At 42.3% G+C, this 25,805-nt stretch overlaps 1 protein-coding gene across 2 annotated transcripts in view; it reads left to right on the forward strand.

The window, feature by feature from the left end:
* LOC133609500 (A-type potassium channel modulatory protein DPP6-like) overlaps positions 1 to 25,805 on the forward strand; it is a 464,599-nt gene that overhangs the window by 33,837 nt on the left and 404,957 nt on the right. The window contains exon 1 of one of the 2 annotated variants that reach the window (XM_061965111.1): positions 16,596 to 16,967. The exons of the other annotated variant lie outside the window; for it this stretch is intronic. Coding sequence (XP_061821095.1) covers positions 16,731 to 16,967 — 237 coding nt within the window. The 5' untranslated portion in view covers positions 16,596 to 16,730. Of the gene's footprint in view, positions 1 to 16,595; positions 16,968 to 25,805 lie in introns of those variants that run through there. 2 annotated transcript variants of the gene reach the window in all.

The following is a 25,805-nucleotide window of genomic DNA, read 5'->3' on the forward strand; positions in this document are numbered from 1 at the left end:
AACGATTAATTTGATAATCGATTAATCTGGCAATTATTACTTCGATTAACCGAATAATAATCGGATAAAAGAGACAAACTACATTTCTATCCTTTCCAGTATTTTATTGAAAAAAAACCAGCATACTTGCACCATACTTATTTTGATTTTTGTTTCTTAGCTGATTGTACATGTTGCAGTTTATAAATAAAGGTTTATAAAAAATTAAAAATTCCTCTGCGCATGCGCCTAGCATAGATCCAACAAATCGATGACTAAATTAATCGCCAACTATTTTTATAATCGATTAGTTGTTGCAGCCCTAGTGTGCTTAGTTTTACAGTGACTTCATTGTGGAGAATATCAAACGCTATAAGAAAAAAATATATGTTAATACTAATAACACAGACTTGTTTTGAAATATATATACATTTGCTTAGCCTAATCAAAGAAAATATATGCATCACCACCAATTAAACCAATCATGACGTCGCATATATGATGAGGTCATATTAATCATGCTATCACCACGGCCCTAACCCCCCACCGCCACATGTTTATTGGCAATCTGGGGGAATCCCTGTTATTTAGACTCATTTAACGATTAATCATACAAATGTTTAAAAAAAAATTTAATTTGAATTTATCGATTTAATTGATTAAACATTGCAGCCCTGCAGAAGTTATCTACCCCTGCATGCGCTTTAAAAAGTTGCTACTCAGCTGTCTGTGTGAGAGTCATCAATAAACTCTCAAATATTAATGCTGACTAAGCAGTTTGCGCCTTACCGAGATTACAACATTGGTTCTGTTGCTGCTGTGTTGTTGTGAAAAACACTTTTTAACAACTGTAGTTAAAAAAAAAAATTAAAAAAATAAAAAAAAAGTTTTCCTTTCTGCTTTTTCATTCACTCCAAGTTATTATAAAAGTTACAGCATTTACACATTAGATATGTGAGCTTTGCAGAATTAAAATGAGCCGGAAGAAAACCCACTGCTCGTTAAACACTGGTGTTATATACGCACTCACACATTTATATTGATTCACTTAATGGCATAAAAGAGAGATGGCGTAAAAGGACCAGCAGCTGTCATTTTGCGTTTGTAGTTGAAATGCGTAGTTTTGAAGAGCTTTAGCCATTCTTAGCGGCCTTGAGACTACATCGCCACCACGCTCCCGACTGCTCTATAAATCAATAACCCTCAAAGTCTGAATTTAGACGGTGCATTAAAAGCCATGATGGTGCCCCCTTGGAGACGAGAAGCGAAGGCAGCGCGTCTCACTAAGAAATCCCATTTAGCAAGGGAGTGGTATTAATTACTGTGAATAACGGTGTCAAAACAACACGCTGACGGGGGCAGCGCTCGCTGCCCACTCCAGCTGGTCTGCTGACAACAGGCAGATAGCAGCTGAACTTGTTATCTGCGCCTTACATGCAAAGTGCAGTGTTCAACACAACTGAGTGGCGGCTTAGGGATTCTGTTGACACCGGAGGCAAAGATGCATCTGTTGGAAGAGGCTGGGTGGTCCACGTTTGCAACGTGCTAAATGCCCCTCTGTCATAAAACAATATTCAAACTTTTTTGCTCCCTTCTCAGTCTGTGGTCAACAAAAAGTGACTTATATCTCGACTGGTCAGTGCATAACCTTACACTTGCAAAAAAAAAAAAAAAAAAAAGTAAGGTACCAGAATGAACTACTGTAAATTCTGGAATACAAGCTGCTACATTTCCCCTACACTTTAAACCCTGCGGCTTATAAGAAGGTGCGGCTAATTTATGGATTTTTCTTTGAAACAAGCAAACGCACTGAAAAGGTGAGTGTGGAAGTCGCTTCCTAGCAGTTCCACTGAAGACACGGCACAAGAGCCAAGCGTGCAGGTTCAACAAGGTTTTAATGACAATGTTTTCTTCCAACAACAGATTTCACTCCCAGAACGTGACTTTTCAGTCACGTCCGTATCCTCTCTTTCCCTCTGCTCCCGTCCGCTTGCTGTTAAAGGGGAACATTATCACCAGACCTATGTAAGCGTCAATATATACCTTGATGTTGCAGAAAAAAGACCATATATTTTTTTAACCGATTTCCGAACTCTAGATGGGTGAATTTTGGCGAATTAAACGCCTTTCTAATATTCGCTCTCGGAGCGATGACGTCACAACGTGGCGTCACATCGAGAAGCAATCCGCCATTTTCTCAAACACCGAGTCAAATCAGCTCTGTTATTTTCCGTTTTTTTGACTGTTTTCCGTACCTTGGAGACATCATGCCTCGTCGGTGTGTTGTCGGAGGGTGTAACAACACGAACAGGGACGGATTCAAGTTGCACCAGTGGCCCAAAGATGCGAAAGTGGCAAGAAATTGGACGTTTGTTCCGCACACTTTACCGACGAAAGCTATGCTACGACAGAGATGGCAAGAATGTGTGGATATCCTGCGACACTCAAAGCAGATGCATTTCCAACGATAAAGTCAAAGAAATCTGCCGCCAGACCCCCATTGAACCTGCCGGAGTGTGTGAGCAATTCAGGGACAAAGGACCTCGGTAGCACGGCAAGCAATGGCGGCAGTTTGTTCCCGCAGACGAGCGAGCTAAACCCCCTATCGACCCTAGCTTCCCTGGCCTGCTGACATCAACTCCAAAACTGGACAGATCAGCTTTCAGGAAAAGAGAGCGGATGAGGGTATGTCTACAGAATATATTAATTGATGAAAATTGGGCTGTCTGCACTCTCAAAGTGCATGTTGTTGCCAAATGTATTTCATATGCTGTAAACCTAGTTCATAGTTGTTAGTTTCCTTTAATGCCAAACAAACACATACCAATCGTTGGTTAGAAGGCGATCGCCAAATTCGTCCTCGCTTTCTCCCGTGTCGCTGGCTGTCGTGTCGTTTTCGTCGGTTTCGCTTGCATACGGTTCAAACCGATATGGCTCAATAGCTTCAGTTTCTTCTTCAATTTCGTTTTCGCTACCTGCCTCCACACTACAACCATCCGTTTCAATACATGTGTAATCTGTTGAATCGCTTAAGCCGCTGAAATCCGAGTCTGAATCCGAGCTAATGTCGCTATAGCTTGCTGTTCTTTCCGCCATGTTTGTTTGTGTTGGCTTCACTATGTGACGTCACAGGATAATGGACGGGTGGTTAAAATCAGGCACTTTGTAGCTTTTTTTAGGGATATTGCGTGATGGGTAAAATTTTGAAAAAAACTTCGAAAAATATAATAAGCCACTGGGAACTGATTTTTAATGGTTTTAACAATTCTGAAATTGTGATAATGTTCCCCTTTAAAGACAACAGATGATTAGATTAACACGTACCACCTGTGAAATCTAATCACCTGCCAGCTGTATCTCGCCGTCAGCACATGCCCCGCCCCTGCCCGATGGTGCTCGTCCTCAGCACCCTGGACAGCGGTGGTGACTTTTGCTCCTACAGGCAGCGCTGACTACACCTCCCCCCACAGTGAGTTATTGTTTGTGCTATGGCGCCATCTTTTGGACGAGTTTGCTCACTTTAGGTGCTGCAGTGTCCTTCTATTTAGTACAGTAATCATTGCCATGGACCCGCTAGTTGCGGAAGCTAGCTCTCAATCACCTAAACAGACTCAATAACTCCACGGTGACGTTTAGGTGAGTTTGCGGAGGAATTTGTAAAACGATAAAAGAAGAATGCCATTCTAAGTTATTGATGCCAACACATACACTTGTAAAGGTGTTAGCATAATAGCTAATGCTAATGACGCTAGCATCATTACAGTACGATAGCAAATACACTCCTACACACTTCACACATGGGACAGTTTAGTAAGTATAAACATTTTTAATTGTAATGGAAAACTTGCAAACGTTGCTTAGAGTGATAAATTAAAACCCCCGAATAGAAACACTATGGACAGCTAAAAGACTGAACAGCATACCAGTTGAAAAAAAAAAAAGGCACTAGCGATAAATGGAAGGACACTGCAGCACTTGCAGTGAGCAAATCCCTCCAAAAGATGGTGCCATACTACAAACAAATCACCCTCTAGGTGTTTTTGCTTGTTGTTTTATAAAATTATTTTTCTTATTGTTGTTAGCGAAGAGAAATCCATAAATTAGCTGCTCTGTCTTACAAACCCCAAAACCAGTGAAGTTGGCACGTTGTGTAAATGGTAAATAAAAACAAAATACAATGATTTGCAAATCCTTTTCAGCTTATATTCAATTGAATAGACTGCAAAGACAAGATATTTAAAGTTTGAACGGGAAAATTTTATTTTTTGCAAATATTAGCTCATTTGGAATTTAATGCCTGCAACATGTTTCAAAAAAGCTGGCACAAGTGGCAAAAAAGACTGAGAAAGTTGAGGAATGCTCATCAAACACTTATTTGGAACATCCCACAGGTGAAAAGACTAATTGGGAATAGGTGGGTGCCATGATTGGGTGTAAAAGCAGCTTCCATGAAATGCTCAGTCATTCACAAACAAGGATGAGGCAAGGGTCACCACTTTGTGAACAAATGCGTGAGCAAATTGTCAAACAATTTAAGAACAACATTTCTCAACCAGCTATTGCAAGGAATATAGGGATTTCACCATCTACGGTCAGTAATATCATCAAAAGGTTCAGAGAATCTGAAGAAATCGCGGCTTGTAAGTGACATTACGGCCCTTCGACCCCTCAGGCGGTACTGCATCAAAAACTGACATCAGTGTGTAAAGGATATCACCACATGGGCTCAGGAACACTTCAGAAAACCACTGTCAGTAACTACAGTTGGTCGCTACATCTGTACGTGCAAGTTAAAACTCTACTATGCAAAGCCAAAGCCATTTATCAACAACACCCAGACACGCCGCCGGCTTCGCTGGGCCCGAGCTCATCTAAGATGGACTGATAAAAAGTGATCTGTGGTCTGACGAGTCCACATTTCAAATTGTTTTTGGAAACTGTGGACGTCGTGTCCTCCTGACCAAAGAGGGAAAGAACCATCCGGATTGTTATAGGCGCAAAGTTGAAAAGCCAGCATCTGTGATGGTATGGGGGTGTATTAGTGCCCAAGGCATGGGTAACTTGAAGGCACCATTAATGCTGAAAGGTGCATACAGGTTTTGGAGCAACATATGTTGCCATCCAAGCAACATCTTTTTCTTGGAATGGGAAATAATTCCACCTGAAAAGCTTCAAAAATTGGTCTTCTCAGTTCCCAAACGTTTACTGAGTGTTGTTAAAAGGAAAGGCCATGTAACACAGAGGTAAAAATGCCCCTTTTTTGCAATGTGTTGCTGCCATTAAATTCTAAGTTAATGATTATTTGCAAAAAAAGAGTTTTTCAGTTGGAACATTAAATATCTTGTCTTTGCAGTCGACTCAATTGAATATAAGTTGAAAAGGATTTGTATATCATTGTATTCTGTTTTTATGTTCAAATTACACAACGTGCCAACTTCACTGGTTGTGGGTTTTGTACTATCAAGGTAAGAGGCCTGATTTATAATCTAAAATTAATGCACCGCTAAAAATTGTTTGTCTTCGTTAGCACTTATAGAAACAATATCTCTAATACTTGGTTAATATTCAGGTCACAAGATGTAAATAGAGTATTGCTGGCGATGTTTTTTTAAAGGGATTTATGGGCACAAGTGATGAATCACGCTTTTCCATCTGGCAATCTGATGGACGAGTCTGGGTTTGGAAGTTGCCAGGAGAACGGTACATTTTGGACTGCATTGTGCCGAGTGTGAAATTTGGTGGAGGAGGAATTATGGTGTGGGGTTGTTTTTCCAGGAGTTGGGCTTGGCCCCTTAGTTCCAGTGAAATGAACTTTGAATGCTCCAGGATAGCAAAACATTTTGGACAATTCCATGCTCCTAACCTCGTGGGAACAGTTTGAAGCGGGGCCACTTCCTCTTCCAACATGACTGTGCACCAGTGCACAAAGCAAGGTCCATAAAGACATGGATGACAGAGTCTGGTGTGGATGAACTTGACTGGCCTGCACAGAGTCCTGACTTGAACCCGATAGAACACTTTTGGGATGAATTAGAACGGAGACTGAGAGCCAGGTCTTCTCGACCAACATCAGTGTGTGACCTCACTAATGCGCTTTTGGAAGAATGGTCGAAAATTCCTATAAACACACTCCGCAACCTTGTGGACAGCCTTCCCAGAAGAGTTGAAGCTGTAATAGCTGCAAAAGGTGGACCGACATCATATTGAACCCTATAGGTTAGGAATGGGATGGCACTTCAAGTTCATATGTGAGTCAAGACAGGTGGCCAAATACTTTTGGCAATATGTGTTTTTGTCTTATATGAGGGTTGTAAAAAAAAATTATAAAAAAGTGCAGTTACCATTTTGTTTGGGTTTTTGTGTCCATACTCTTTCTCAAAGGGCATCAGTGATTATATATAGAAGGAAGAGGATACTGTCATGTTCTCTATTCGTACAACTTTCTTTTGCACGTACGTACATTACCTGCACAATATTTGAAATTCTGTTCATGCTCACATTATTTTATGTGGTTCCGTCTTTCCAATCATGAAGATGCGCGAAGTGACAATTAAAAAGTCCTTTTTGGGACGAATCGATGCTTTCATTATGCCTTTAATTACACAAGAGTACATCCTGCCTCACGTCACACTACTTCAATGGCAGCCCGAGGGTCTTTTTCCTGCAAGGAAAGAGGAGCAAAAGGACACAAGGTGTAATTAGAACATTAAAGGGACGGTCAATAATTCACATCAAGTTCTGTACATATCCAATAGAGTCTCGTGTTTTCCTCTGCAAAATAAAAGCAAGACACACGTCTCCGTAATTTGGATAAGAGCTTTTGGTTGACCTTGGCCGCCCCGAGCTGTCACAGGAACAGATCGTTACCGTCTTTAATGAATCCCGGAGCTGGAGACAACGGCCGCTCGTGCACGTAAGGCGCGTTAATCTCGCAGCCTGCGCGCAGGAGGGGGTCTATTAGCAGCCAGCTACCCCATGCCGAGCTGCGGAGATAATAAAATGTCACTTTATTTTCTGCTTTTGTTGGCCGGAACTTGAATGAGTTCACATGCTCGCCCTCGCGGGCGCCACGCCAATCAAATAACATCTTGGGAAATTATTTCATAGGCAGGTACTGCGATTAATTAATGAACCAAGGGTAGCTGTTTGTTGCCCCGTGGCGGTCAGGATGTGCATTTTGATGGAACAGTTGGCCGGAACAGCAGGCATTTGTCAGGAACTTGGACAGGATTCGTGGTTTTACTGTATGCGAAATAGGAGCACTTAAAGTACGGGTGTCCAAAGTGCGGCCCGGGGGCCGTTTGCAGCCCACAGCTAATTTTTAAATGGCCCAGAGCACTTTCCATAAAAATACTACTTAAAGGGGAACATTATCACCAGACCTATGTAAGCGTCAATATATACCTTGATGTTGCAGAAAAAAGACCATATATTTTTTTAACCGATTTCCGAACTCTAAATGGGTGAATTTTGGCGAATTAAACGCCTTTCTATTATTCACTCTCGGGAAGCAATCCGCCATTTTCTCAAACACATTACAAACACCGAGTCAAATCAGCTCTGTTATTTTCCGTTTTTTCGACTGTTTTCCGTACCTTGGAGACATCATGCCTCGTCGGTGTGTTGTCTGAGGGTGTAACAACACGAACAGGGACGGATTCAAGTTGCACCAGTGGCCCAAAGATGCGAAAGTGGCAAGAAATTGGACGTTTGTTCTGCACACTTTACCGACGAAAGCTATGCTACGACAGAGATGGCAAGAATGTGTGGATATCCTGCGACACTCAAAGCAGATGCATTTCCAACTGGACTGGACAGATCAGCTTTCAGGAAAAGAGAGCGGATGAGGGTATGTCTACAGAATATATTAATTGATGAAAACTGGGCTGTCTGCACTCTCAAAGTGCATGTTGTTGCCAAATGTATTTCATATGCTGTAAACCTAGTTCATAGTTGTTAGTTTTCTTTAATGCCAAACAAACACATACCAATCGTTGGTTAGAAGAATTCGTCCTCGCTTTCTCCCGTGTCGCTGGCTGTCGTGTCGTTTTCGTCGGTTTCGCTTGCATACGGTTCAAACCGATATGGCTCAATAGCTTCAGTTTCTTCTTCAATTTCGTTTTCACTACCTGCCTCCACACTACAACCATCCGTTTCAATACATGCGTAATCTGTTGAATCGCTTAAACCGCTGAAATCCGAGTCTTAATCCGAGCTAATGTCGCTATACCTTGCTGTTCTATGCGCCATGTTTGTTTGTATTGGCATCACTGTGTGACGTCACAGGAAAATGGACGGGTGTATATAACGATGGTTAAAATCAGGCACTTTGAAGCTTTTTTTAGGGATATTGCTTGATGGGTAAAATTTTGAAAAAAACTTCGAAAAATAAAATAAGCCACTGGGAACTGATTTTTAATGGTTTTAACCCTTCTGAAATTGTGATAATGTTCCCCTTTTAAAAATACATTAAAACGTACAATAAAAGAGCAAACAGTTTAAACGTAACAGGAAAAAAGTTGCAAAGTTTGATTGATTGATAGAGACTTTTATTAGTAGGTTGCACAGTGAAGTACATATTCCGTACAATTGACCACTAAATGGTAACACCCGAATAAGTTTTTCAACTTGAATTGATTCATGATACAGATATATAGTTATATAGTTAGTTGACTCTAATAGCACAAAACTGCCATGCTGCCTGTTTGTTTTTTCTTTCAAACTGTCATTGCTCAAAAATAATGATGAATACAAATAAATGTGTATTACTGATGTATTCAAGGTTCCAATTGCTTCACATCTAATATTCCAACTTGGAAATGTTTTTACGGGAACATATTGCATACATTGTGTGTTTGCCATAAAAAAACGAAATTTTCTGTGACAAACAGGGCATAAAACCATCAAACAAAAAAAAGGGGAAAAAACCCCAAAAACGTATAGTCGGCGGATAGATCTGAGGTTGACTGAAATGACCTATTTTTAACACTTTTATGAGTTGGTACCTTTTGGATTTCCAATAATTTTAGTGGGATTTTATTTTTAAATGTCATTGCTTTAAAAAGAATATTGAACTAAAATCAATGTTATGTTCTCGCCCGGAAAAGGGTGGAGTGCCATCTCCGGGTTGCGGAGGAGACCCTGCCCCAAGTGGAGGAATTATAGTACCTAGGAGTCTTGTTCACGAGTGAGGGAAGAGTGGATCGTGAGATCGACTGGGGGATCAGTGCGGCGTCTTCAGTAATGCGGACGCTGTATCAATCCGTTGTGGTGAAGAAGGAGCTGAGCCGGAAAGCAAAGCTCTCAATTTGCCGGTTGTTCTACGTTCCCATCCTCATCTATGGTCATGAGCTTTGGGTTATGACCGAAAGGACAAGATCACGGGTACAAGCGGCCAAAATGAGTTTCCTCCGCCGGGTGGCGGGGCTCTCCCTTAGAGATAGGGTGAGAAGCTCTGCCATCCGGGGGGAGCTCAAAGTAAAGCCGCTGCTCCTCCACATGGAGAGGAGCCAGATGAGGTAGTTCGGGCATCTGGTCAGGATGCCACCCGAACGCCTCCCTTGGGCACGTCCGACCGGTAGGAGGCCACGGGGAAGACCCAGGTCACGTTGGGAAGACTGTCTCCCGGCTGGCCTGGGAACGCCTCGGGATCCCCCGGGAAGAGCTGGACGAAGTGGCTGTGGAGAGGGAAGTCTGGTCTTCCCTGCTTAGGCTGCTGCCCCCGCGACCTGACCTCGGATAAGCGGAAGAAGACGGATGGATGGATGGATGGGTTATGAATTATTGACCCATTTAGGGCTACAATTACTTCACATCAAATATTCCAATTTGAAAGATTTTTTTCAGGAAAATATTTTATATTTTGTAAATAGAAAACAGTTTTCTTTGACAAACAAACAAAAAAAAAAAACCATAAGATAATGAAAACTTGTAATCGACCGATAAATCTGAGGTTTGTCGAGAGACTTAAATGTTGAACGTAAAACAAAAATAAATGTGTCACCTATTTTTAACACTTTTATGAGTTGATCCCCAAGATTTCTAGTGGGGTTTTATTTTTTGAAATGTCATTGCTCAAAATAACATTGAATTAAAATCAATTTTGTGAATTATTGACCCAATAAATGCTACAATGCTACACCTACTCAGTGGACTAGTGGTTAGAGTGTCCGTCCTGAGATTGGTAGGTTGTGAGTTCAAAACCTGGCCGAGTCATACCAAAGACTATAACAATGGGACCTATTACCTCCCTGCTTGGCACTCAGCATCAAGGGTTGGAATTGGGGGTTAAATCACCAAAAATGATTTCCGGGCGCGGCCACCGCTGATGCTCACTGCTCCCCTCACCTCCCAGGGGGTTAACAAGAGAATGGGTCAAATGCAGAGGACAAATTTCACCACACCTAGAGGTGTGACCGTCATTGGTACTTTAACAATTACTTGACATCAAATATTCCCTTTTTTTTAAAAAATTGCATATTTTGTGTTTTTGCCTTAAATAACGGGGTTTTGACAAAAATGACATTAAAATAGTTGTATTTTTATTTTTTTTATTTTTGATCAGTATTTATTGACTTAAGTAAAGCTTTTGACACAATCGATCATTATTTACTTCTGCAAAAATTGGAAAACTATGGCATAAGAGGTGTTTCACAACAGTGGTTAAGTAGTTATTTAAGTAATAGATCTCAATATGTGATTATTAATAAGACTAAATCACAGCCAAGAAGAGTAAATTGTGGGGTTCCACAAGGCTCGGTATTGGGACCCAAGTTATTTATACTCTATTTAAATGATATTTCTTCAGTATCTAATAAATTACAATGTATTATGTTTGCAGATGATACAAATGTATATTGTTCAGGAGAAGACTTGAAGGAAGTGTTGAGGGTAATAGAGGTTGAGTTGATTTAGCTAAAAAAAATGGTTTGATATTAATAAGTTATCATTAAATGATAAGAAAACTACATTTATGGTGTTTAGTGGTGCAAGGACAAATTGTGAAGCAAAATTAAATCTAGTGGAAATTGATAGAGTATATGAAACTAAATTCTTGGGAATAATAATTGATCATAAATTATGTTAGAAACCGCATATTGAATATATAAAGGGAAAAATATCCAAATACATTGCTATTCTTTATAAAGTAAGACACATGCTGAATAAGAAATGTCTGCATATGTTATATTACTCTTTTATTTTTCCATATTTAACATTTGGTGTTGAAGCTTGGGGAAATGTTTATAAAACAAACATAGACCCAATAATTAAACTTCAAAAAAGGGTCATTAGAATAATACACGAAGCGTGCTATTATGAACATACCAATCCATTATTTATAAGTTCTAATGTGTTAACATTTTCAGATATTGTGTTTTTAAAAACAATGGAAATTACGTTTGGAGTAAAGAACAGCCTTCCAGCTTGTATTCTTAAAGGCCTACTGAAATGCGATTTTCTTATTTAAATGGGGATGGGATAGGTCCATTCTATGTGTCATACTTGATCATTTCGCGATATTGCCATATTTTTGCTGAAAGGAATTAGTAGAGAACATCGACGATAAAGTTCGCAACTTTTGGTCGCTGATAAAAAAGCCTTGCCTGTACCGAAAGTAGCAGACGATATGCGCGTGACGTCACAGGTTGTGGAGCTCTTCACATCTGCACATTGTTTACAATCATGGCCACCAGCAGATAGAGCGATTCGGACCGAGAAAGCGACGATTTCCCCATTAATTTGAGCGAGGATGAAAGATTTGTGGATGAGGAAAGTGAGAGTGAAGGACTAGAGGGCAGTGGGAACGATTCAGATAGGGAAGATGCTGTGAGAGGTGGGTGGGACCTGATTTTCAGCTGGGAATGACTAAAACAGTAAATAAACACACTCTATTAGCCACAACACAACCAGGCTTATATTTAATATGCCACAAATGAATACCGCATAACAAACACCTCCCCCCTCCCGTCCATATAACCCGCCAATACAACTCAAACACCTGCACAACACACTCAATCCCACAGCCCAAAGTACCGTTCACCTCCCCAAAGTTCATACAGCAAATATATTTCCCCAAAGTCCCCAAAGTTACGTACGTGACATGCACATAGCGGCATGCACGTATGGGCAAGCGATCAAATGTTTGGAAGCCGCAGCTGCATGAGTACTCACGGTACCGCGTCTGCGCATCCAACTCAAAGTCCTCCTGGTAAGAGTCTCTGTTGTCCCAGTTCTCCACAGGCCAATGGTAAAGCTTGACTGTCATCTTTCGGGAATGTAAACAATGAAACACCGGCTGTGTTATCCGGCACAACAGTCAGGGGTTGCATTCTACGGCGGGGGTGCGTTATCCGGCACAACACCTGCTGCAATACACCGCTTCCCACCTACAGCTTTCTTCTCTGCTGTCTCCATTGTTCATTGAACAAATTGCAAAAGATTCACCAACACAGATGTCCAGAATACTGTGGAATTTTGCGATGAAAACAGACGACTTAATAGCTGGCCACCATGCTGTCCCAAAATGTCCTCTACAATCCGTGACGTCACGCGCAGGCGTCATCATACCGAGACGTTTTCAGCAGGATATTTCGCGCGAAAATTAAAATTGCACTTTACGGGGGATATTGATTTTTGAAATAGGTAAAGTAAGAACGAATATAAAATACAAATGTATTTCAGTTTTAGGAGTTAATGGTGGAACAAGCTCAGTGAACAGCTGAAGACATGTAGTTCTTTGTTAAGGTTTAAGAAAACCTTGAAAGGTGAAATAAATGAAAATTATAAATTATAGTAACAATTACTTTGATCCCATTGATTTTTTTTAATGTTGATGTTCCAGGCAATCTTATTTTCAGTGGAGGTATAGGATAGGCAAATATAACCTTTGGCTTCAGCCTATTCCTTTTTCGGTCATTCTTTTTCTTTTCTTTTCTTTTTGTGTGTAAATGTGTATGATTGTTAAATATGTCAAATCTGTACTGTTAATCTGGTCACACAAAATGGTTAATGGTTGATGGTTGATTATATGACCGAAATAAACTTATTTCATTCATTCAATATACAGTATAGACCTGAAATTGATGTAGAGATTTAAGCATTGAATAAAAAATAAAAATGTGTTGTTATTTTTAACATTTTCAGGACTGAGACTCTTGTGGGTCCTCGGGACCATACTTGAGGGTGGCTCCAAACTATAATTATTCTACTTATTTTGAATATTAAAAATATCAAAATGCCCCCCCCCGCATGCTCTGATTTTTCAGTGTGCGGCCCTCAGTGGAACAAGTTTGGACAGCCCTGACTTAAAGGCAATGCAAAGTTGAGTTTTTATCAAATTTGCAGGGAGAAAAAAAAGACGCTGCTTTACGGTCGGCCGGGGTAACTCCTGGAAGCCGATACAGCATCCTGGCAGTCGCCGTTAATGACATTACAAGCACAGGCTGCAGTTGGAACATGTGTCCAATTAACACAATCTAATATAAGTTTGATGGAGCTTTCATTTATTGGCGCCGTGCACGCGTAAGAGAGGAAAACATCTGACCGTGCGCGCTGGATAACAGGCGGCCAGCTAATGAAAAAAGATGACGCATGTAATAAGATATGCTCATAGCGCGCAGAGAGAGAGCAAGCAGGAACTTGTTGCACTCGACGCTACGTCGGCTCAAGCTTGGTCAACATTTACGTTCAAGTTTGACCCCGGCATCAACAGACCGTTAAGTGATGAAACCCGCTGGCTGCGCTATGCTAACAAGCTTTAAAGTTGACGGATGGCTCCATTAAGTTGGTTGGAGGAGGCGGCACACTCATTTTTTAGCATACTTCTTCATACATGCACCTACGGTTTAGCTTTAAAGAACAATACAGCGACAAATACAAATCATTGAGAATGAAATATGCCAGCCATAAGTTAGGTGTAATTATAGTTTATTGACCTTAAACGCTGACTGGCCGTTAATTGGAAGGAGGCGATAATTGTAAAGAGGCTGTTTGAAATTCGTTACATGTAACAAGTTCATGTTTTTTTTTTTACTTAATGATTTAGAGTGCATGAGAAAATGGAGAGGAAAATGTAGCCGCCTTTGACCACCCAGACCAGCACATCCAACCAATGTTGCTGAGCTAGCATTAATAGTGCTGATACAGTAGGGAAGGACTTCTGCTTCTGCCCTGACTTCTGTCGCAGCTTTTGCCACACCTTCTCCTTCTGCTGCGACTTTTGCCGCAACTCCTTCTTCTGCCTCAAGTTCTGCCTCGGCTTTTTCTGCGACTTTTTCTCCGACTTCTTACCCGACTTGCAACTTCTGCCCTGACTTCTCCTTCTGCCTCGACTTCTTCCGCAAGTTCTTCCTCGTCTTCTCCTTCTGCCGTGACTTCTGGCCTGACTTTTGCCGCAACTTCTCCTTCTGCCTCAACTTCTGCCGCAACTTCTCCTTCTGCCCTGACTTTTGCCCTGACTTTTGCCCTGACTTTTGCCCTGACTTTTGCCCTGACTTTTGCCCTGACTTTTGCCCTGACTTCTCCGTCTGCCTCGACTTCTTCCCTGGCTTCTGTCGCGACCTCTGCCGCGACCTCTGCCGCGACTTCTGCCCTGACTTCTCCGTCTGCCTCGACTTCTTCCCTGACTTCTGCCGCGACCTCTGCCGCGACTTCTGCCCTGACTTCTGCCTCGACTTCTCCTTTTGCCTCGACTTCTGCCACAACTTTTGCCATGACTTATGGCACGACTTTTTCCGCGACTTCTGCCCTGACTTCTGACATGACTTCTGACCTGACTTCAGTCGCGACTTATCCTTCTGCCCCGACTTCTTCCCTGGCTTCTGCCTTGACTTCTTCTCTGGCTTCTGCCGTGACTTTTGCTACGACTTCTCCTTCTGCCTTGACTTCTTCCCTGGCTTCTGCCTTGACTTCTTCCCTGGCTTCTGCCGCGACTTTTGCCGCGACTTCTCCTTCTGCCTTGACTTCTTCCCTGGCTTCTGCCGTGACTTTTGCTACGACTTCTCCTTCTGCCTTGACTTCTTCCCTGGCTTCTGCCTTGACTTCTTCCCTGGCTTCTGCCGCGACTTTTGCCGCGACTTCTCCTTCTGCCTCGACTTCTTCCCTGGATTCTGCCGCGACTTTTGCCGCGACTTCTCCTTTTGCCTCGACTTCTTCCCTGGCTTCTGCCGCGACTTTTGCCGCGACTTTTGCCGCGACTTTTGCCGCGACTTCTCCTTCTGCTTTGACTTCTTTCCTGACTTCTGCCGCGACTTCTGCCCTGACTTCTGCCCTGACTTCTGCCCTGACTTCTGCCCTGACTTCTGCCGCGACTTCTGCCCTGACTTCTGCCCTGACTTCTCCTTTTGCCTCGACTTCTGCCACGACTAATGGCACGACTTTTGCTGCGACTTTTGCTGCGACTTTTGCTGCGACTTTTGCTGCGACTTCTGACCTGACTTCTGACCTGACTTCTGACCTGACTTCAGTCGCGACTTATCCTTCTGCCCCGACTTCTTCCCTGGCTTCTGCCGCGACTTTTGCCGCGACTTTTGCTGCGACTTCTTCTTCTGCCTCGACTTCTTCTTCTGCCTCGACTTCTTCCCTGGCTTCTGCCTTGACTTTCCCCGCGACTTCTCCTTCTGCCTTGACTTCTTCCATGGCTTCTGCCTCGACTTTTGCCGCGACTTCTCCTTCTGCTTCGACTTCTTCCCTGACTTCTGTCCTGACTTCTGCCGCGACTTCTGCCCTGACTTCTGCACTGACTTCTGCCGCGACTTCTTTCCTGGCTTCTGCCACAAATTTTGCCATGACTTTTGCCGTGATTTTTGCCACGACTTTTGCCCTGACTTCTGCCTCGACTTCTCCTTCTGCCTCGACTTCTTTCCTGGCTACTGCCGTGACTTTTGCTGTGACTTTTGCCGCGACTTTTGCCGCGACTTTTGCCGCGACTTTTGTCGCGACTTTTGCCCTGACTTCTTCTCTGGCTTCTGCCGCGACTTCTCCTTCTGCCGCGACTTCTCCTTCTGCCGTGACTTCTTCCCTACCGTCTGCCGTGACTTTTGCCGTGACTTTTGCTGCGACTTCTGCCGCGACTTCTGCCCTGACTTCTGCCGCAACTTCTCGTTCTGCCTCGACTTCTCCTTCTGCCGCGACTTCTTCCCTACCGTCTGCCGCGACTTTTGCCGCGACTTCTGCCGCGACTTATGCCGCGACTTCTGCCCTGACTTCTGCCGCAACTTCTCCTTCTGCCTCGACTTCTGCTGCAACTTTTGCTGCAACTTCTCCTTCTGCTGCGACTTGTGCCGCTTTTCTGAAAAAGCTACAGCGTATTCAGCCATTTTATGCTTTTCATCTTGTTACATTCTCGCGCTGGTTTCAAGCATTCATGTTCCGTCTAAGAACGCATTGTTTGCCTCATTTTAGCACGTGTTCAATATTTTTTTTCAGTCTCAGTACTTTTTGGCTCGGAATTGTGGAATTATTTTCAGCAGCCATTTCCAACGGACTCAAAAGGATCACAGCACAGATCGCTGCATTATGTTTTTTTGTTTTTTTTATATTGAACATTTTGTCTTTCTCTCAGCAGTGGCAATTTCTGCGATAATGGATGTTTCACAGACGTGCTCGGCCAGCCTGGGAAGTGTTTGGAATTCTGAGAAAGTCTTTACCTTAATTTATGACCTGAGCGTGTCACTCAGTCCGTATTATCGTCGTAGAAGCAGAGCCACCTGTGTTCTATCTCTAAAAATCCCGGTTCATCTTCTTCTGCGACCATGCTGCTTTGTATGCACACACACACCCCTCCTCCTCCTCCTGGTCCTCTTCCTCCTCCTCCTCCTCCTCCCCATGCACAAACAGCGCATCAGGGAGAGGCAAGCCGGAGCAAGCGTCGTCGTTCCGCCGCTCCTCCACCAGCGAAGCTTCCACGCAGAGCAAAGCAGCGCGAGCAAAGTGTCACCATGAAGGAGAGGAGTCTGATCGAGACGGCCAAGATGCAAGGCAACGTGCTGGTAAGTGCTGCTAGCGCGTGAAAATCATCAACGATCACTCGATTCGCTCCCAAATCCTCGCAATGCTGCCTTTTGGACGTCTGTGGTGTTGTGTTAGCATCCTGGGACCGGGAATTCTCAACGTATACGTTTGTTTCCCTTTTTGGTTGCCATGTTAATCCCACTTAAAGAAAGTTTGGTCCTCTTTTATGGTCTCCAAGTAACCTTTTGCTCCTGGTGAATAATTTAGTCCTGCACCTTTTTTCATGATGTCCTCCAGCTGCATGGTGTGGATACTTCATAGCAAATCTCCTTTCCACACGTTTGAAGTCTAGCGTCCTTGAATTTTTCATATGGGGAATATTACCCTTTGTTATTGGATCTCTTGCCTGGTGGTCTTTTTCTTGATTGGGAGAACTTTCTGGCTGGGCTATTGTGAAGTTTTTAAATACGCTGTGCTCAATGGGTATTTAATTAGGAATTTACGTTTGTGGAGTCAAAACTCAAAAAGGAGGCCTCTTAGATGTGACTAAAACAGTAGAGGGCGCTATTAAATCAGGCCCAAAAAGTTTACCGCCTAAATAGGTTGCTGTGTAAAGTAAATTATCTAGTACAGGGGTGTCCAAACTCATTTTAGATGGGGGGCCACGTGGAGAAAAATCTACTCCCAAGTGGGCCGGACTGGTAAAATCACGGCACGATGACTTAAAAATAAAGACAACTTCAGATTGTTTTCTTTGTTTAAAAATAGAACAAGCACATTCTGAAAATGTACAAATCATAATGTTCCACCTGCTCAGTGGCCTAGTTGTCACTGAGATCGGTAGGTCGTGAGTTCAAACCCCGGCCGAGTTATACCAAAGACTATAAAAATGGGACCCATTACCTCCCTGCTTGGCACTCCGCATCAAAGGTTGGAATTGGGGGTTAAATCACTAAATGATTCCCGGGCGTGGCCACTGCTGCTGCTCACTGCTCCCCTGTGGGGATGGGTCAAATGGAGAGGATAATTTCACCACACCTAGTGTGTGTGTGTGGCACTTTAACTTTTTAACTTTGTTGGGTTTTTTTACACTTACATGTTGCGGTTAATAGTATTATATCTTTATTTGTCGTTATTTATACTTTCTGGATAAATTATGTGATAATGTTCATCAGTCAACTCATTGGTGTTAATTTTCAATCTATCAAGATAAAAAAATAATATCAAAATTAAATTATAGGATGTTATTTATGTAGTTTGCTCATTTTCCTCGACTGGTGCAGTAACATCATGTGGTATATTGTAGCATCATCTACAAAGATACAAATAATTGCTATTGCACCATCTAGTGGACACATTTAGAACAGCAGTTTCTTTCACTAAAAAATTTCGGCACAATTTTATACTTAGCAAACTCATCCCGCAGGCCGGATAAAACCTGTTCGCCGGCCTGATCCGGCCCGCGGGCCGTACGTTTGACACCCCTGATCTACTACAATGCAGTATTCACATCGACACAAAAAATGTGAAATGAAGAGAATAGTTTATATTTTCTGAGGAAAAACTACATTTTGTTAAAGATATTTATTTTTTTCAAGAAGTTGTGTAATTTTTGCATGTGATGCACTGAATTTTGGACACAGAAAATAATTTAAATACACCAAAACAACACTGCATACTTTATTGTTGGAGTACCAGTGGAAAATACCTATTTTCATAATTTTATGTTGTTTTTTTTTGTTATTTGAAGGATATATATTCATTTGTGCAATTGCAATGCCTTGATTTTAGTGAGGTTAGTACACGGTCATAGATAAATAAATGCAATGGTTATGATAACTACTGTACATGACGTTTCGGTTTTCGATCTTGGTTTCCTCATTTTGGGTTTTCTGTTTCAGCCAAGAATTTTCATTTAAGTGAATATGAAAATTCTAGCGTGAACCCAAATACATTTTGTATTTATGTATGTTTTAAATAATTTACAACTCTCAGTATAAAATAAGATTAAGAACGTGAGGTTTAGAGAATAAAGATTAATGATACTTTATATTACGAGACACTTATAAGGAGGGGTATGAGGCTCATACCCCTCGTAGTTTAGTGTGGGAAGAAAAAAAATAAAAACAGTTTTTCGTATTTATTTCAGCAGCAAAAACTTGTGGATGAACAGAATAGAGTGAGCTTCCCCGGTCTAGCAAAGTTGGATCATCAAGTAGATTTGATTTATATATTCTACTGCTTAGTCTTAGGAATAATTGATATGCAAATAAAAATAACAACCCTAAAACTACTCTTTTTTTTTTTTGTTTGTTTTAAAAAATAAAATAAAAATCGTACAGTATTTTTTTTTTCCAGGAGAAAAGTTGTATTTTTTATAAAGTAAATGTTAAAACTTTTTATTTTAAAAAAAAATATAGAATGTAAGTTATTCACAATGGCAAATATCCTAAAATCAAACAGAATGTAACAACAACACACAAACAGTGGAAAGTGACTGCAGTGAGTTAAATTGAGCATCAATTAGATTTATTTTTTTTGCCTTGGAGTTTATTTCCTTTGGCTCCTGACTCCTGCAAAGTAAACTGGCAGCGTTTATTACCAGCGTTTTACTGCCTTTAACTATAAACAAAGTCAATTATTGCCAACCTGCACTACAGAAGTGTAGGTTCTGTTTCAAATGTGATAATCTATCATAAAGTCTTCAGAACAGGCGTCTTCTGCAGTAGATTTTTTTTCTTTTGCAACTTTTTTCTCTCCCAAAAGTGTTGAGACAAGAAATAAATGTTTACTGCAGTGGACACTGGTTCTCAGGAGGACTTTATGTGACATGTTGTTGGGCTCTAAATCAGTGGTTCTCAAACTTTTTTCACCAAGTACCACCTCAAAAATAATTGGCTCTCCAAGTGCCACCATAATGACCAGCATAAAAATGCATTAGCATGGTAGGCCCAAATATTCATTAAAAATAAGGCATACGTTTTATTTAACGAGTATCGTAAATTTGGGACCATAGGCCACTACTTTTTTCCTACGCTTTGGACCCTGCAGCTTATAAAATGGTGCGGCTAATTTATGCATTTGCCCTTTGCTGACGGCCATAATGCAAATAGTTTAAAAAACACACAAACAAGCAAAGACAATAAATAAGTGTGTTATTATTGGTTCTATGGCGCCATCTTTTGGATGAGTTTGCTCACTGCAGTGCTGCATTGCCCTTCTGTTTTGACTGAGCTTTCAACCGGAAGTACAAGTGCTGTTCCGTCTTCTAGCCGTCCATAGCATTTCTACTTGTATGGATTCTTTGTAAGTTTTACAGTATGACTAAACAATTCTTACTTACTAAACCTACTTATGTGTGATGTCCGTAGTGGTGTTTTAATGCGTATTTGTACGTGCTATCGTAATGTAATGAAGCTAGCGTTGTTAGCATTAGCTAATATACTAACATGTTTACAAGAGTCTTTGTTAGTATTATTAACTTACAAAGCCATTCCTCTTGGATTGTTTCAATTTTGTAAATTCACCAAAATAAAACCGTGGAGTTATTGAGTCTGTTTTGCTTATTGGCGAGTGAGTCGGTCCACGACGATGACTTATGTTTTGTTTGATCAGCCGTTTTACTGCCGTGTTACAGACACAATTTGGAAACATTTAAGGTATCTAAATAAACATTAAAAATCTTTCTGTGTTAATAACTCATCTCACAATGTGTATATATATATATATATATATATGGAAACAATATTATTATTGGGTGCGGCTTACATACAGGAAATACGGTACATTTAATATTTGTAACACTGTAACATTACACACCATTTGAACAGTAACACCAGGGTACCCGCGGGATCTCAAAAGTCTTCAAGAGTATTAAATCCAACAATTTGAATTTAAGGCCTTAAACTTAAGATTCTACTAAAACCTTATAAAAGGTCTTAAAGGCCTACTGAAACCCACTACTACCGACCACGCAGTCTGATAGTTGATATATCAATGATGAAATCTTAACATTGCAACACATGCCAATACGGCCGGTTAGCTTACTAAAGTGCAATTTTAAATTTTGCGCGAAATATCCTGCTGAAAACGTCTCGGTATGATGACGCCGGCACGTGACGTCACGGATTGTAGAGGACATTTTGGGCCAGCATGGTGGCCAGCTATTAAGTCGTCTGTTTTCATCGCAAAATTCCACAGTATTCTGGACATCTGTGTTGGTGAATCTTTTGCAATTTGTTCAATCAATGAACAATGGAGACAGCAAAGAAGAAAGCTGTAGGTGGGAAGCGGTGTATTGCGGGCGGCTGCAGCAACACAAACACAGCCGGTGTTTCATTGTTTACATTTCCGAAAGATGACAGTCAAGCTTTACCATTGGCCTGTGGAGAACTGGGACAACAGAGACTCTTACCAGGAGGACTTTGAGTCGGATGCGCAGACGCGGTACCGTGAGTACGCATGCAGCTGCGGCTTCCAAACATTTGATCGCTTGCCCGTACGTGCGTGCCGCTATGTGCATGTCACGTACGTAACTTTGGGGACTTTGGGGAAATATATGTGCTGTATGAACTTTGGAGAGGTGAACGGTACTTTGGGCTGTGGGATTGAGCGTGTTGTGCAGGTGTTTGAGTTGTATTGGCGGGTTATATGGACGGGAGGGGGGAGGTGTTTGTTATACAGGATTAATTTGTGGCATATTAAATATAAGCCTGGTTGTGTTGTGGCTTATAGAGTATATATATGTCTTGTGTTTATTTACTGTTTTAGTCATTCCCAGCTGAATATCAGGTACCACCCACCTCTCACAGCATCTTCCCTATCTGAATCGCTCCCACTGCCCTCTAGTCCTTCACTCTCACTTTCCTCATCCACGAATCTTTCATCCTCGCTCAAATTAATGGGGAAATCGTCGCTTTCTCGGTCCGAATCGCTCTCGCTGCTGGTGGCCATGATTGTAAACAATGTGCAGATGTGAGGAGCTCCACAACCTGTGACGTCACGCGCATATCGTCTGCTACTTCCGGTAGAGGCAAGGCTTTTTTATCAGCGACCAAAAGTTGCAAACTTTATCGTCGATGTTCTCTACTAAATCCTTTCAACAAAAATATGGCAATATCGCGAAATGATCAAGTATGACACATAGAATGGATCTGCTATCCCCGTTTAAATAAAAAAATCGCATTTCAGTAGGCCTTTAAATAAGATTTTAAAAGTTCTTAAAAATCTATTAATGTTACTTTGTTTTAAAAACATGCATAAACTTCAGTCTTGCTTTCAAATGTTTCCATTTTTGATGACGCTGTAACGTAACTACAAAACTGAACTAAAGTAGGCTACCTGTGCTGCCCGGTCAGAATTAATCGCGCACAATTAGCTAGCTTGCTGTGTGCGCAGCAGCGGTGTGTTGTTACAGCTTAGCATAGCAGCGGAGAAAACTTAACAAAAGCCCACAGCAAAGCCGAATCACTTGCATAAGATGGATAAGTACAAGTTCAACGATTTGTGGCTCCAGAACGATCAATTTAATGCATGCTTGAAGCCGGTGGATGGAACGTATAAAGTGTTTGAGACCCGGATGTGGAGCCATCGAGGAGGGAAGCGTTTGTAAACATTGTGGTGAAAGTGAAAAGAATGATAATGTAAAAATAAAAAAAATCTGGGATGAGTCTGTTTTAAAATATGCTGAAACGCCACAAACACTTGCACAATCATACAAGGGTCAACTTAACCCCCAAAGGAGTGTAATGTGGTTAATATGAGATGGTTACTAGTGAATTCATACTATTACATTCAGTAAGTACATGATCCTTTCTCTGTGGTAGTAGTGTACTCACAGCAGTAAAACTATTAAAAAACTTCATTTTCTTATTTCTAATATTTATTCCAATAATTTCAGGTGATCTTATCATGCCTAATCTTTTCTCCAAGTTCATACAGCAAGTGACATTAAAAGCTATTAATGTTGCATGTTTGGTGTTTACACTCAGTTTGTGGTGTGGTGAGGAAAGCAAGGACGATTTGAGAATGTCATCATGCTTAAATAAAAACTAGTCCTTGTTTATTAGTAATAGGTTTTCAAAAATGTCACAACAAACAGGTAAAAATGTATTCATACATACCAGATACAAAATGAGCTGAGCAAATTCGAAGGTTATCCACATTATATATACTGATAAATTCTGTAAATTTCATGGCTGGCTTCCAGCGTGGACACTCCGTGGTAACATACGACCGCCAGACAATTTTGGATGTGGAGAGATCGGGCCGTTTTGGACTGAAAGATGCGTATACGCATCGGAATTCTACGCCGGCTACATCCAGCGGCCTGTGAAGAAGCGGAGTTGAGTACCAGCGGGGACCGTTGACGGAGGACACGTAAGCGCTGTGATCGGAAGCAGAAGCGGGGATGCCGAGCGGGGCTAACAACAAAGCTAAAGGCTAATCCTCACAGAACGACGCTTCCTTCCATCCTGCTTTCAAATGTCCGCTCCCTGGAGAACAAACTGGACTACCTGGATTTAAATGCTGCGCCATATTTCTCACAGAAACGTGGTTGGAAACCAACCGTTCCGGACGAGGCAGTTAGCATCGTGGGGCTAACTATGTTTCGGTCGGACAGGAGTAGCACTCTCACCGGTAAATCCCGAGGCGGTGGTGTTTTTATATACATCAACAACAACTGGTGCAATAATGGGAAGATAGTCTCATGTCACTGCTCTCCCAATGTAGAAATATTAACTATAAAATGCGGGCCATTTTATTTACCTCGGGAATTCAGTGCTATGATCTTCACAGCAGTGTACATTCCTCCCAGTGCTAACACCAAAGAAGCTTTGAATGCTTTGTACTGCTCCATCAATGAACTGCAATCTACACATCCAGAGGGAGTTTTCTCATCGTGGCAGGGGATTTTAATCAAGCTAACATGAAAATTGTGTTCCCTCATTTCCATCAATATGTGAAGTTTGCAACCAGGGGTGGAAGAAAATTGGACTTAGTGTTCAGCAATATTAAACAGGCGTATAAAGCTGCAACACGCCCCCACCTCGGCTCCTCAGACCATCTATCTGTGATGCTAATTCCTGCATACAAGCCCCTGCTGATCTGGAAGCAAGCTACAGTGAAGCAGGTGAGGACCTGGCCAGAGGGAGCAATGGAAGCATTACAAGACTGCTTCGAAACCACAGACTGGGACATGTTCATGGCAGTCGCCACTGAAAATCACCACACGTGTGGAGGAGTATGCAGAGTCTGTGTCCGCATACATTCAGAAGTGCATGGAGGATGTCAGTGTGATCAAGAACATCCCCACACGGGCCAACGAGAAACCCTGGATGAACAGTGAGGTACGTGCAATGCTGAAGGCTCGGAACAAGGCTTTTAAGTCTGGCGACATGGTAGCATTAAAAACAGCCAGAGCTAACCTGAACCATGCCATTAAGGTTGCAAAGTGTGCTCACAGTCAGAAAGTGCAGGACTTCTTCGAAAACCCTACAAACACTAGACGAATGTGGCAGGGCATACAGGTCATCACGGACTATAAAGCTGCCCCCCGTCCCTGTGACAACAGTATCAGCTTCCTAGATGACCTTAACAACTATAGGTTTGAGGCACTTAACACCACTCCGGCGAGAAAATCCATCCCTCGCCCTGATGAGCAGCCGCTCAACCTGGACATAGCGGATGTCCGGAAAACCCTGAGGAGAGTGAACCCCTGGAAAGCACCGAGACCTGATGACGTTCCGGGCAAGGTGCTTAAGGGATGTGCAGACCAGCTGGCTGGGGTTTTCACAGACATCTTCAACATCTCGCTGACCCAGGCTGTGGTACCATCATGTTTTAAGACGGCCACAATCATTCCAGTGCCTAAAAACCCCACAATCTCCTCCCTCAAGGATTATCGCCCCGTTGCACTCACCCCCATCATAATGAAGTGCTCCGAGAGGCTGGTAAAGGAATATATTGTCTCCAGACTTCCCCCCCACATTCGACCCATACCAGTTTGCTTATCGCCCTAACCGCTCCACAGAGGACGCCATCTCCTCTGCACTCCACCTGAGCTTAGAACATCTGGAAGGAAAGGACACACGTGCGGATGTTGTTCCTGGACTTCAGCTCAGCATTCAACACCATCATCCCGCATCACTTGGTGAGCAAACTGGCCCCCCTTTGATGCTGCTTGACTTCCTTACAGACAGACCTCAATCTGTGAGAGTGGGCAACAACACCTCCAGTGCCATCTCCCTGAGCACCGGCTTTCCCCAGGGCTGCATCCTGAGTCCGCTGCTGTTCACGTTGATGACCCATGACTGCTGCGCCAGGTCCACTACTAACCACATTGTGAAGTATGCGGACGACACCACAGTAGTGGGCCTCATCCGTGACAACAATGACATGGACTACAGGGAGGAGGTGAAACATCTGGTTGACTGGTGCAGAACCAACAACCTGGTCCTGAATGTCGACAAGACCAAGGAGATCATCGTTGACTTCAGGAAGCACCAGTCCAGCCACGCTCCACTCTCCATCAACGGCACAGCGGTGGAGATGGTAAGCAGCACCAAGTTCCTGGGGGTGCAGACAACTGACAATATAACCTGGTCCCTACACACCGGAGCTCTTGTAAAAAGAGCTCAGCAGCGCATGCACTTTTTGCGTCACATGGCCCCATTCGTCAGGGTTTACCTGACACATGAAACGCGACAAATTGTGAATTTTCAACTTTGCCCACAACATCAGTCGTTATGTAGAGTGGCACTTTTTCCATCATTTACAGCAGACTTCGTTGCAAAATGATTAACCCATCCTCTTCTTCTCACGCGAGAATAATGGGGCCGTACTGTATGAATCCCTTCCCTACTTTCGCCTTTTAA

This window comes from Nerophis lumbriciformis, linkage group LG07 (assembly GCF_033978685.3).
Source record: "Nerophis lumbriciformis linkage group LG07, RoL_Nlum_v2.1, whole genome shotgun sequence".
Classification (NCBI taxonomy): Eukaryota; Metazoa; Chordata; class Actinopteri; order Syngnathiformes; family Syngnathidae; genus Nerophis; species Nerophis lumbriciformis.